Source organism: Ambystoma mexicanum, chromosome 7q (genome assembly GCF_040938575.1).
Source record: "Ambystoma mexicanum isolate Mex_15411 chromosome 7q, UKY_AmexF1_1, whole genome shotgun sequence".
Classification (NCBI taxonomy): Eukaryota; Metazoa; Chordata; class Amphibia; order Caudata; family Ambystomatidae; genus Ambystoma; species Ambystoma mexicanum.
Window position 1 is genome coordinate 328503977 of NC_090941.1, and position 14388 is coordinate 328518364.

A 14388-nucleotide genomic window follows, 5' to 3' on the forward strand; every position below is an offset into this window, starting at 1 on the left:
CGCTTTAATCAATACTGTCAATTGAGGTGTCTTTGGTTGCAACCTGGGGCTCCTCATCCACTCTGGGGTAGATTTGTACCGCACTTGGCCTGTAGGGATGGCTGAGGGGGTACCTCTCAACATACTTGTCTCTCATTGGAGCACTAGGAATTGCTCAAATAGTATAGGCGCTCGTGGTGTCTTCTGGCCTTCTTCAGCGTCGTGTATCTTATTGGAGGGGGAGGAGGGGGTGAACTTCCCCATCCCTCTTTATGGCAATTGATGATATGCCTACAGGAAGGCCCCAGGCTCAGTCGGGAGACTGACAGAATTTTACAAGCACTATAAGCCAACCCTCAGCCCCTATTTACTTAAAATGTGGGAGGCGGCTCTGGCCGCCCTCATCCTACCTGAAACCATGCGGGAGGCCCTCATAGCAGTCCTTTTGAAACCTAATAAGCCAGAGGAAAATTGTGGTTCTGTCAATTTTTTTAGGAACTGTATACTGAGATTGCATACATTTTGTGGCACGCTGGGGCAGTTAGTCTGAAGTGGTCTACTCTTGCTAAGCCCTATGAGTGGGGAGGTTTTGCAGCGCCTGATTTTAGAATATATTGGATGGTGGCACAAGCCCAGTATGCTTTGAATTGGTTTATCGATAACAATACATACTAACGTGTCAAAATTGAGAAGTGCGCTGCTAGAGGCTGTGATATCAGATCTCTTGTAATCTCCTCGGGCTATGTGGATGAATGCCCATTTGATCCGACTAGTGTGATGCTTTTGGCGTGGCGTGAAATGTGGAGGCTGCTGGCGTTACCCCATCCTATCACAGAGACTTTATGCTTTGGAATTGTAAGCTACCCCCTTAGATGCAACTATTATACGAAACTGGGCGAGACTGGGATTTCGGGGACTGGGAGACTTGCACGCCCATGGTCGGTTCATAGAGGCAAACACACTTGACTACTCCTCATCGCAAGACCACACCATGGTTGCAATACTATAGGATACAGGGTGCATTCCAGACACAGTGGCCAGAATTCCCTGTGGAGCTTGCCTCCAATCCTATTCTGGCATATATTCAGAGTGAGGTAGGGTGCCGGAGGGTGGTATCAACCTTAAACAAGCTAATACTCTGCCAACAGCCGGATGCACCGTCCAAGCAAGAACCAAGTGGGCTATAGCCCTGAATACTGAAATATCAGGTGATTCTTGATGTGCAATGTGTAGGCTGGCATGTGTTGTATCCCTGAACTCGCTGTTCAGGCTCATGCAGCTGAAGATACTGAACAGGTGTACTCCTGCTAGGTTATGACTGTTCACACAGGAGGTGCACTGGGACTGCCCTTGGTGTGGTGGCGACATTCTGGTCGGAGGTATGCGCTTCACTCCCAGCCATTACAGGGGTTAAGATCCATGCCACACCACTTGTATGTTTTTTCTGCGTCTTCGACAAAACTAACCGAGGCATGTATAAGCTACCCAACTCATGTCTAAAAATGTGTATCCTGTGAAATTGGATAAATCCGAAGCCCCCAGCCAAAGAACAATGGTTGTGGGATATTATCTGGGCCAACAAAAAGGAAGACCTGTGGTTGGTTATGCAACCCAATACTGTCATAAGGTTTGATGATTGTATATGTAATGCAAAAAAAAACAGTTCCAAGGCTTCTGAATCTGCCAGGCCCACTTCATGTATTGGTACTGTTAAAGTGGGGTGTAAGAGTCGCTGGTGTAGAGGTCCCTTTCTATTTTATTTCTCACTTTTCACAGTTTGTATATGGGGGAACATTGCACTTACCTAAAACCCTTTCAAAGTGATTTTAGGGGTAATTTCCTGCTCCTAGACATTTATTTCTGCATCCAGTTTGGGTCCAGTGAGTTTGAGGCCAAGACTACAATTGTAGCTTGCAACTGTGATTTTTGATGTATTTTAATGTCCAGTATTCCACTTCTGCTAATGTGAATGCCTGATTACATCATAACTGGTTCTGGTCACTGTATCAATTTTTCTCTTGAAGTTTAATGTTTGGTGCTATTAGTCTAAATTGGATCTATCTTTTGGTGGCCTCTGGCTGTGTGTTTGAATTGTTTCCCCACCCAACCCCCTATGTGGACTGAAAGGTGCAATTCTATTTCCAAATACCCTGTTTTAGAGGCCTAGAAATACTGTCATCGTGTTGATGTTGGCAATTGGGAGAATGTTTGACTATTATTACTGTTTTCGAATGCTCTAGTTTACTTTTTTTCCACCTCCGCCCCACCCCTCCTTGTCACTGTTTCGTACTGGGTTTACATTTTTGTATCGTTATAAAAAGTGTCTTAGGACAACTGACAGTTTTTATACATGCACTAGGTATTTTTATTATGTTATGTCTATTTAAAGTACTTATGCAACATATGTATATATTCTCGTGTGTTTAATAAAGTTGTATATTGTTCAGGATCCCAGTGTGGTGCGTTTTCTTTGGATAACTTTGTGTACTAACTGTGTCTTTGTATTAACGTACTTGCCCTCCCTAGAGTTAATCATGACTGCTCTGCCACACAACCTAATGTACAGAGGTTTTGGCTTCACTTTTGAGCTGGGTGCACTGCCCCACCTTGAGGTTAGTGGTTGTACAGTCCTCAACAGATGGTTGTACAAAAACATCCTTAATACAGGCATGTTCGAAGTCCTATCTATAAGCAGAAAATGTTCCATTGCCTGCCCCCCTCCCTCCTGCATTTGGTCAGACAAATTGACATATTTGCATATTTCACGGTTGCAGAGGAAACCCACAGAATTCCCACAACACCATATCATTTGTCTTCCTGTATGTTTTCTCCTTTTCTTTTATTTTACACGAGTCAGTTTAAAAATGTAAAACTGGAAATTGAATGATTGTGCATGTTGGTTTATGCAGTTTTATTAAAGTTTACCAATCTACTTTCAGAATTTGGAGATAAAGACAGACTCTGCAAAGGCTCTGGCCGACTCTCTGGATCAAGCCGACCATCCCAGCTTCCCGTACCTGAACACACTGCTTAGAATTCTGGCAACCCGGTGTATGATGCAAGCTGTCTATTTCTGCTCAGGCATGGATACCGATTTTCATCATTACGGATTAGCCTCTCCAATTTACACGCATTTCACCTCTCCCATCAGAAGGTTGGTTGATTAGATATTTCTAACCGAATCTCATATTGTAGTAATGTTGAGCTTGCAGCCACAAACCAAACTTTATCATACGTCCCAACAAAATGTAAAATATGTTGATTAAAAGAAGACAAATTCTGCTTTTCATCACACCCAGCTGTTCCAGTTCTATGTCACTAAACCATATGCTGAATTCTGTACCAAAACAAACCCCGTTTTATTGGCCTAATCAGTGTTGCCTTTAACGTGCGGTTTTGTGACTATAATTGTGGGCTTTCACCCCCGATCTCCACTCCCGCCCCAACATGATCCACGGGGCTCTAAGCCCCGAACGCCTGTAAACGGACAACCTCCCCGCCCCTGTGGTATTCATAAATATCCTGCTTTCCCCCAAACCCTGCTCCCCCTGTGATCGTCCCAGCCCCCCCACACCCACTGTGATCGAACCCGCTCCCCACCACGACTACCTGGGTTTTGCATGATGCCGTTGTGAGGGAGGAGGGGGCTTTGGGTGTGTTCTGTTAAGATAGGCCCAAATATACCAATAAAGAAGAAAACTCAATAAACACAGTAACAAGTGCACAAAAATACACAGCTTTATTCCAAAAACAGACAGCCACTGGGAGAGCGTACAAAAGACAATCTCAGAATGGTGTTAAGAACAACTTTTAAAGGAAGAACTCATCATAGTTGACGTCATGGTTAGTGCAATCACAACAAACTTCTATTCTTGTATTTGATTTGTTGCTAGAGTATAGAATATATGGTTATCCAGAACTGAACCCTTTTATAATTGGTTCTTCTACAACTTGTAACCCCTCCTAGGGTCAACCCTCTACAGATAACGCATTTCAAATGAACACGCTATTGGTTGGCGTTCTAGTACTACATTTGTCGATAACAGTAACATAACGTGATTGGCCACTCCTTAGCTCGTTGGCCTTTGCACTTTTATGCAGTGCGAAAATGCGTTGGGAGGAAGAAGAGATTGGGGAACCGCTATGATCAAGTTTAAAGAAGATAATCCCAACTCGTTCCCAGGCCTGAGGCTTTCACTACCAGTCTTGTTTGTGGCCTTGGCATACCGCCGCTGCCTGAATGTTCTAGGAAAGTGGCAGGTGTGCTATCTAATTGGCCCCGGGCTGAAGAACCATTGTTTCAGTGACGTGGTCTATTTGTTGGATTTTCTACTGTTTTACCAAGCGTGTGCGTTCTCGTGGTATCCACTTGGGGCGCTGTATATTCATCCATTATGGGATCACTTGGCATAGTAGCTACTTGCACCTGGCATTCAAGGATATGTGTTTCTCACTGCTACCAATTAACACTAATTAACTTTAATAATTGTGTGCTGTTTGCCCTGTTTGATGTTGTTTGGTGTGGTTTCAGCTTGCTAAACCAAACTCTCCTCTGTGCACTGACATTTGTGTCTTGAGTTCATCTAAGCATCATGGGTCCTGGAAACTTGTTTTAAGACATTTTTTCAGGCTTCAGTATTTCAGAGCCAGTGCCTAGCAGAGTTTGGTCTGAATAATGGCAGTACTTCTGTTCATTCTCCGCCATGTTGTTTCCTTCATCTTTTGCATGTTGGCATTCTTCATGTCTACTGCGAGTGTTCTTAGTGTCTACTGCGTTTTGCCATTCAATTATTCCCTGCCTGTATATACAGCAGTCTCCTAATTATGTGACTGCAACTACCTGTTGCCCTATTTGTTTCACACACCCTATTGTATGCTTAATGGCCGCTACGTGGATCTTAAGAGTTTTAAATGTTTTACTAACTGTTTACAGACAAGTTCTCAGCTTGTACCTTCGTGTGTGCTCAGGAACGGGTGAGGACGCGGCCTTACCTGGTGCAACCCTCTTCAAATGGATTGTATCCCCCACATATTCCTCATTTTATGATATATGCTTTGGCTTCAGCTGCTTCGGAAAGCATTTTTCGGCAGAGGGTGCTGTGTATCGATGCGGTCGACTCGATGTCCCTCGAGGGCCTCTCGTAGTCGACGTCACCTTTTGGTAAATAGGGCACGTGCAGCACCATTTGGCTTCAGTAACATTTTTCTGTGACGCCATTTGCTTCAAGAATTATGTTGCGCTTCAGTTTTTGTGAGAACTTCGAGTTATGACCTCGTCTTCAGCTCCGAGAAACCCTGAAGACCGAGTTAATAAAGTGCTGCAATTGTAGCACCAAGATGTCCCTAACGGACCCCCACCGGGTGTGTCTGTGGTGTCCTGGCTCATGAAATGGCGGACTGTCAATCCTGTCAGTCGATGACCAGTAAGGCTCTGAAAGAGAGTAAAGGGAAACTCGTGGTGGGTAGGACCCCTACTAAATCCCCTTCGATGACCCCATTGAGGAAAAGATCAACTGTTGAGTCGAGAGATTCCTCTGCTCGAAGGAAGAGATCAAAAAAACTATCACCCTCTAGAAGCGGGTCACACCATTCCTCGTCATCTTTGAGGAAATCGAAAAAAAGGCATCAAGGTCGCTCTCTTTGAGTTCATCTGATTCCTCTCTGGAGAGAAGTATAGCTGGTCCTTCTAAATCCTACACCCTGGCTGAGTGGGAAGATTGCAGATGTAAAATTATGAAAATCTTTGCGAGAGAGGCCCCAAATCCCTCAAATGAAGAAGTGTGCCATACTCCTCTTGAGCCGCATAAGGCAGACCAGGAAAGACCAAAGACTACATTCTGCGTGCCCTCGAGCCTGGAACATCGAAGATCCTTCGAGAACGCGACACAGTCAGAAATCATCAGACTCCTTTGAGTCGAGGGTCAAGCCCTTAAAGGGCTCGGTCGAAGGCACAATCGACTGTGAAGTTGTCAAACGTTGATGCCCTTAGCGTCGACACCATTGAAGTCAGCGTCCTCAAAGCCATTAGAATCAAAGTCATTGGCGCCTTTATCGAAGCCATCAAAACCTTTACCTTCTAAACCAAAAGAAATTGATCAATCTTACAGGCATTATCAAAGAAAGATTTCTTTAAGTCTTTATCCTCAATTTTTAATGAATATGAGCCCTCAGATCAAGATACACCACCGTTTGGTTTAGAACTAAGCACACCTAATGTCCCAGAAAGTCTGATTTCACAAGAATCCTGATTTAAAGGATTTGTATGAAAATTTGAAGTCTTCTGGTGGGGTTGACACTTCACCTGAGATGGAATTTGGCAGCCAGATCCGGCAGACCATGACGATGCTTCTTATAGGCATCGTATGTCCAGGGTAATAGAGTTTATGGGATGGAGCAGGCCTGCTCTGCCATTTGAGCAAGATGACCTAACCGATATCCTGGATAAAGGTCCACTAAAGGATCCCATACTTCCTTTTCATGTAGCTTTCCACAAAATGGTAATGTCAAATTGGGATGTTCCAGAAGCGAACCCTGCGGTGAACAAGAATCTCGCCAGAAAATATAGCCCAACTAGTTGCGACGCTACCTATTTGTCGAAACATCCTGCACCTGAAAGCCTAGTTGTGCAGGCAGCAATGTCAACCTCAAAACAGACTGTGTACCCTACCATCCCACCAAATAGAGATGACAAGCGTTTCGACGAGAACCATTTTTTCTGCTGGAAGCTTGGCGCTCAAGTCTTCAAATTCCACTTGCGCTTTAGCATAATTCGTATACACCCTGTAGGACTGTGTAGCTATGGCGGTTGATCATATTCCCGTAGGGGAAGAGAGTGACTGCTTCCTGAGCATTATAAGAGATGGCAAGGAGGCAATGTGTGAGTCTCTGCAATCAGGATTGGACTCAGCTGACAGCAGCAGCGGAGCTGTGGTGGCAAGCACAGTGATACGCAAATTTGCGTGGTTGAGGATGTCCGGTTTTGCACCAGGCGCGCAGTCCAGGCTCCTCGACATGCCGTTTGATGGCACCCAGCTGTTTGGCAGCAAGGCCGATGAAAGTCTGGAGAAGCTGCAAACCTCAAAGGCAGCGACCAAGTCCCTTGGAGCCGCTATCAGACAGCCTCAACCCTCTCATCCCAGTGGATCGTCTTGGAGGGGTAAGTCCTTTTGCTTTTAGTCCTCCGCTGGAAGAGCGAGAGGATTCACAAGTCAAATGGGCCAGTGAAGATTACCTCATGGTGGACGAGGGAGAGGTGCAAAGGTTTTGGGACACCCCCAAAACCCTGACCCCTGTTACTGCATCCAAGGAGAGAGGGGGACACCCCTGCTGCGCTTGGGCACAGTAATGTGGGTCAGGAATTTTGTACCGCGCTCAGGCGCAGTGTTGGCAACGCCGCCACAATCGCGGCAACATTTTGGTATGATTACACAACGGCTACCTTACCATCAGCCGCTACTTCAGCCACCTCAAAACCTCTTTGAGGCCGTAGCCCACAAGACCCTGGAGGGGCAGGGGGGAAGATTCTCACTGCATCTGCAAGAATGGCGGGGCTTTACTTCAGATGCATGGACTTTGGAAACAATAGCCCAGGGTTACTGCCTCCTCTTTCTAAAAGGCCTCAGGACCATCCACCGAGGAGCCACTCTTTCAGGGTTCCAGATTTCTTGTGCAGGAAAGATTGAGCCGGTTAGACAAAGGTGCTATGGAACCAGTACTTAGAGGAGGAACAAAGGGTGGTACTATCCCTGTTTTCTAATCCCCAAAAAGGACAGAGGATTAAGACCCATCTTGGACTTGAGAAACTTTAACAAGTTCCTCAGGAAGGACACGTTCAAGATTGTTACCCTTTCTCCGATTCTTCAGGCCCTCCGGCTACAAGATTGGATGGTATCATTAGACCTTGAGGATGCTTACTTTCATGTCCCGATCCATCACAAGCACAGAAAGTACCTGAGGTTCGCAGTTGGTGGTTCTCATTATCAATTTTGAGTTCTGCCATTTGGGTTGACCTCCGCCCTGAGGGTATTCAGCAAGTTGATGGCAGTGGTGACAGCGTGTCTCAGGAGAGGCGAGGTTCATGTCTACCCCTACCTGGACGATTGGCTGATCAGAGCATGTTCTCGTGAACAAGTTGTTAGGGAGAATTCTCAAAAATTGGCTAATTCCCTTCACCTTAGAGACCCCAGCAACTTTGCTGGATTTTGAAGACTTTCTTTTTTTACCTGTAGAGAGTGTGACCCTTTTTTTCCACTCTCCAATGTATTTTGATGTGTGTTTTAGTCTTATGTTTTCTTTGGTTATGGAGTCTAAACAACTCCATAAGCATCATCTTTTCATTTGTGTCACACAACACCCTCAGTGCAGTGGCACAGGGAAACCTTTCAGGCTTTCCCAAGGTTTAAATACCTTCTCTGGGATAAACTACTGTTTCCCAGAGTAAGTAAAAAGGGAATTGGCTCTATTAGTCTTTTAAATTCCAAGACCCAGCACACCCTATCTTACAATAGAGTGCTGAAGGGGTTACTTGGTATCCCCTGTGTCTAGATACTCATATATCAGTCAAATTCTACCCATTCCTCTCAGAATGGCTGGTGGCAGTAGTTTTACAACAAAGTACCATGATTTTACACAAGCGCAAACTATTCGTAGCTCCGGTAAAGTTAAATTGCGTGAGCCATGTTTTTCAAGATGGCGTCTGAGCCCCCTCTGTAAAAACAGGTCTCGGTCGCCATTTCTTTGTGGAAAGATCCTTCTAGAGTTTATCTCTGCGTGCCAAACCTAGTTTGGTCTTTGTTCATTCACCTTTGGCGGGCTTCAGGAGTGAAGACCGCCTCTGGTGGCCGAGTGTCTGGGGTGGGCAGGAAGTAAGGGAGGTGCCCTTAACTCCCTGTGCTTAGTCTCATAGGAGACCGAAATGCACTCTGTGGTGATTGGCTGGCTGACTGTCCGGCAAGGACAGCCACCCTGCTGGCTGAGTGACAGCTTGGCTGGATTGAATGGGAGAGACCTGAATAAAAGGCGAGTCTCTTGGCTTGGAAGGCAGAATCGACCACTGGAACGAAAGAACCGAAGAGGAGCTTGAAGAGGACAGCTGCTGCAACTCCTGGACTGTTGGTTTGCCCGGTGAAGCCCTGCCGCAGGTCCGAATTGCGGATCTACGTGATCCGACCGCAGTTGATTTTGCCACAGCCAGAAAGTTTGCTTGAGGAAGGTGCGAACCACCAATAAATCGCACTTTTCTCATGCGAACACACGTACATACCCACACCCCCACCCACAACAACAACACACCCATGACACACCCCCACCCACACCACACCCCCAACCACACCACCAACATAAACCCCACATACCTTTTTCTTCACGCTGAGTCCCTGCGGCACCAGTTCACTTTCACTTCCGTGATCGGGAATCGGCGCAGCAGGGTTGTTTTTTTTGTGTCTTTTATGGGGGCTAGAGGGTTTTCCCCCGCAACACCCCGCTCACTATACCACACAGTATAGTGAGCGATGTGTTGTGGGGGACACCCCCGCAGCTCCCACGGTCTTTTATTTTCTTTTTTTCACTTACCTGCAATGCTACCACCAAAGGTTCGAACTTTTGGTGTTCAAACCTTTGGTGGTAGCATTTTTAGAACTTCTTGTTCGTGCAACCGTTTAGATACGATCTTTTTGTACAATACCCGAATCACCAAGTTCACCTCGACAGAGAATCCCTGCTAAGGACTACTTCTCCCTTTGAGTTGGTGGGACCAATCAACTCAACAGTAAGCCACTTGGACACCTATCTCGGAGCTGGTTGCATTTTCCTCAGAGTGCTGCAGGAAACCGTATAACCAGGGAGAGGGACACCAGCTTGTGTGCGTTACTTATAGCCACCACAATTGAAGTTTGCCAGTGCAAGCTTTTTGACCACTCCCAGTGCAGGAGTCCCCCGACATCCTCCCTCTTGTCCCCACGACTGAGGCCCAGGAACAGCGAGATCTGCAGGAACTGCCAGGAACAGAAGTCATCAGCTGCATCTTTTTCTTCATTGAAAGGTACTGTGAAACGAGACTGAGAGGACTTAACTCTCACTGTGAAAGTGCTTGAAACTTTTGCAACTCGCAGGCCTAATCAGCTTGTGACCCAACATATGATTCTTCTTTTTACAAACTACTTCTGAGAATTTGTGCAGAGACTTTTCCATTGGACTACCAGAACCGCTTTATCCTATCCAAGACTTTATCCCATTGACTTTGGCCTAGCCTATTGAATTGAATTGACTCTTCTGGTGAACTCAAAATATCTACACTGTCTAAGAATAATTGTAAACAGAAAAAGTGGTGAGGAACCTTTTCACAGTGGACACTTTTTAAAAGTAGACCTCAGCACCCTAATGCTTTTTTAAAAAAAAGTAAAAGTTGTCGCATGAGCTCGGTAACGGCGGAGTTTTGTGGTTCCTCAACTCCATTTTAGTAAACTTTTTTTGTGAACTTGTTTCCCTTTTGGCATTCATGCGCCAGGTGTTTAAAGAAAAACTCCACACAATAAAGTTGTAGTTATATAGCGGTGTATTATGCGAACAGTTGCCCTATAGTGATGACACGTGTTTCGACGGATCCAGCCGTCCTTTTCAAATCAGGGCAAAATTGTATTCCTAAATTAAATTTATACATTGACATACATTCAAAATGAAACAACAATCAAGTAAATAAGGTACATGTGAACACCGACATCAGGGAGGGGGGTAGGGGAGGATTGTTGAGGTTGAAGAAAACAAATATTGTTGCATATATAGACACACCACAGGGGGGGTTGGAAAAGTGGGGGAAAAAAAGAGGGAAGAAAAAAAGAGAGAATACAGTAAGTACATCTGTCTGTTAAGTCACGCTTTTAATAGCAGAGCAAGGTATATCTGATAGTCTGGAGAGTGAAAAGGAAATGCTCTTACCCAATAGTATTGAATTGTAATTTGGAACGCAGCCTGTCAGCAAAGCAACACAAATAAGTCATGGGTTCAATCCCAACCTGCCAAGTAAACTTGTGATAGTTAATCCTGTGTTGAGTTAAATGGCACCTCATAGTTATATTACTGGGGTACTACTTTTGGAATATGTTGTGTGGAATTTTGCTATCCCCAAATAAGATTATTCTTTGTGTATCATATATTTCTTGTAAGAATTTCAGTTCACACATACAAAATAGACGAACAGAAAAATTATTTCTGATGCTAAAAATACTAGCAATTTTAGTTTGGAAAAGTTGGTAAAATGAAAAGATCTTGTGTAAATTATTAATTCTCGAGGTGGAGCGAGGGTGGCACATTTTTTTGTTTAAACCAGAGTTCTAACAATATTATTGTATTTTGTGATTCATTATAGTCTATGATCTTCTGAAAGGCTAGGGGGGCTAAGCGTGCCGTGAAGGCTTCGCGCGTACAGTACTCAGCTCGTTCGTGGCTTACCTCTGTCATTCAGTAACCAGCTCTGTACAAATCTGTCCGCGTTCGTATGCGGACAAAATGGTGGCCTTAACTATTGTTGTTGTGGTCTCCTAGATGACCGTATTGGTCCTATCTCGGTTTCTATACCGGCCGCCATCTTTTGGACTAGATCCACTGAAAAACTGGTTTCCTCAGGAAAATAAGCCCATACTTGTGTATATGAGGAAACAAATATATACGTTAATGGACCGTATTTGCTGTTCGTGTTAGTTAATGAAAAAGTGCATCTTAATCGGCCTGTTCAGAATTATAATACGTATTAGGTCTGCTATAATAGTATATGATAGCTTCCCTTACAGGTGTTTGTTTCCCATTACCATGGCGATCATTTCTGCTGATTTCAGTTTACTGTTATATTAATTGCAAATTGACGAATAATCAACTTTGTTTAAGATAAGGACATTGGTTCTCTTAGCGCCATATTTATATTACTATTAAATAATTCAGCTATAGGTTTTCTAACAAAAAAAGGTAGCCGTTACTGCAGTTAGGAGGTTGGCCTAGCCTATTGAAATGAATTGACTCTTCTGGTGAACTCAAAATATCTACACTGTCTAAGAATAATTGTAACCTTTCATGACCTTTGCCTTTTACTCCTCTTGAAAAGTCTTCTGAAATAGTATTGCAGTATATGTGTGTGTTATATAATTGCCTCCTTCTTATGAATGTTTTATAACTGACAGATAAATGAATAAGTATTTATCTAAGAAGACTTCAGTGTAAGTTTATTTGAACACCTGTGATTGTAGACCTCTGTGTAACATCATTACTGCTCACATTCCCTTCTTGAGATAAGTTTGGCTGCTCAGCCCCGCTACCAAAACTGTGTAGTACAGACTTATACCAAAGGTTTGGTTTACTTACACCTGTAGTCATAGTAGCTTGTAGTTGTCCCAGAGGGTACTGCATTCAAACTTTGCCTAACACTGGAGGAAGGCGGTGAGGATAAATTGTAGAGTTGTTACATTGAGAGTTCTGCTTTACATTTGTTCAAATAGTAACCTTCACAAGGCTAAGCACCACTAGAAAAGCAATTGTAAAATGCCAGATATGGATAACTTCAGACAGGAAGCCCTGATCATTCTAACAGTAGAGCAACTGAAATAAATGTGTAAGGTCAGGAATCTCCCTGTTAAAGGAAAGAAAAATGAATTGATTGCAAGATTGTTGAATCATCAAAGTCTGTGTAATAGGCCTGTCACACCTACTAAACCAGGAAATGTGCAAAATGAGAATGAGGATGATAATTCAGAGTTTAACTCTAATGTCTTAGAAGATGAAGAGGAGTCTCAGGAAGGGGAGCCCCTCTTTGCCTCAATAGGCCCTTTTGCCTCAACCTTTAGCCACTGGCACCCCACAAGGTCCACTACTGAGTCCAGAATGTGTGTCTCTTGAGAAGATGAGACTTGAATTAGAAATTAAAAAGCTACAAGTCCAAGCTGAAACCAAACATCAGGACATCAAACTCAGGGAATTAGAAATGCAGCATTCTCTTGAAATGAAGAAATTGTCTCTTGAAAACATTTCCCTCCCAGAGTCCTCTGGGTCTTCCAGTCCAAAGACGCCTCGCGTGCCCAAAGAAGCAGCGAGTATGTATGATGTGAAACTTGATATTTTGGATTGGTTGGGTGCTTTTGAATACAATCCTGGGATTCGGGGTATCACAGGGAACAGTTTATTCCTTGGCTTTTGTCTAGGCTCCCCCAGTTTTTAACTGATGCTGTAATGGAGGTGTGGGAACTTGAAAGATTTGAGTATGAAAATGTGAAGCTAGCTTTGATAACTAGATTTGGGAAAACTCCTTCCCAGTACCTTAAGAGGTTTAGGACCCTCATAAAAACTGATGGTACCCCTTGGGCTACCTGGGTGTGTGCATGTTTGAGAAACTTAGATGGTTGGTTTAAGGGTTACAGAGTTAACACTTTTGAAGGAATGAGAAATCTGTTTGTTGGAATCTTTTTTTGATGCCTGCTCTCCTGAGCGGAGACAGCACTTGGTTGACTCTAAAGAGATTGATCCCAAGAAGCTAGCAAAAGCTGCTGGCTTGTGGGTTGCCAACAGGGCTACTCACAAGAATTTGGGGGCAACTCAGAAAAAGGATGACGGGAAGTAGCAAAAGAAAGATGGCAAAGAGGATTCTAATACCTCCAATCCAAAAGAGGGCCCCAAACAGAAAAAGGGTAAGGAGTCAAGGTGCAGAGTCCCAGTCTACCTCAGTTGCTGCTCTGTTTCCCTGGTGAGAGGAGCTGCAGTGACGTGGTTGTGAATTTGCTCCTGTTGCTTTAATTGGGAAAGCTTGTTCATAAATACTGAACTCTCGCGCGGCGCAGAGTCAAGGGGCAGAGTCTCAGTCTGCCTCACTCCGCCACGGGCTGTAGCGGGAAAATGACTGCAGGCGCCGGTCCTGTGACTAGGCGAAAGACGTTGCAACATCGCCAGATGCTGAATCCATGGACTGCAGCCACAGCTGCTTCGGCTAGCCTCGGAAAGGTAATCAATCAAGTGGGAACCCCGCTGCCTCATACAAATGACATTGTCTCACCATCCCTTTTAAGTCTGTCGTCTATGGAGGGGGAACGAGATCGTGACTGTGAGTCCGAATGCCCCAGCGAGCCTACGGGCGATGAGGCAGGCTCTAAAATACAAATGTTTTACTAACACTACTTGACTTGGCGCCTGTAACGTTTGACATACCTGCTATTGCCAGTGCGGAGAAGCCACAAAGTGTGGAAGCTTCCAACGTCTTTTTTTTTCTCCTTTCGACGTCACCGATGCCCAACTAATGGGAGTGCCTAACATCGAAACTGTTAACTGTGCCCTGAGCGCTCCAAGTGACGGACATTTATGCGCCAATACGCATCTGACATCAATTGCTAAATCCAGCGTGCAAGGCCTAGTACTTGAGTCAATCTTGGCTGGAGTGTT

At 44.6% G+C, this 14388-nt stretch overlaps 1 protein-coding gene across 2 annotated transcripts in view; it reads left to right on the forward strand.

The window, feature by feature from the left end:
* Positions 1-14388, forward strand: part of DIS3 (DIS3 homolog, exosome endoribonuclease and 3'-5' exoribonuclease) — an 859785-nt gene that overhangs the window by 648686 nt on the left and 196711 nt on the right. For both annotated transcript variants that reach the window (XM_069639429.1, XM_069639430.1), the window contains one exon: positions 2919-3133. In XM_069639429.1, coding sequence (XP_069495530.1) covers positions 2919-3133 — 215 coding nt within the window. The remainder of the gene's footprint in view (positions 1-2918; positions 3134-14388) is intronic.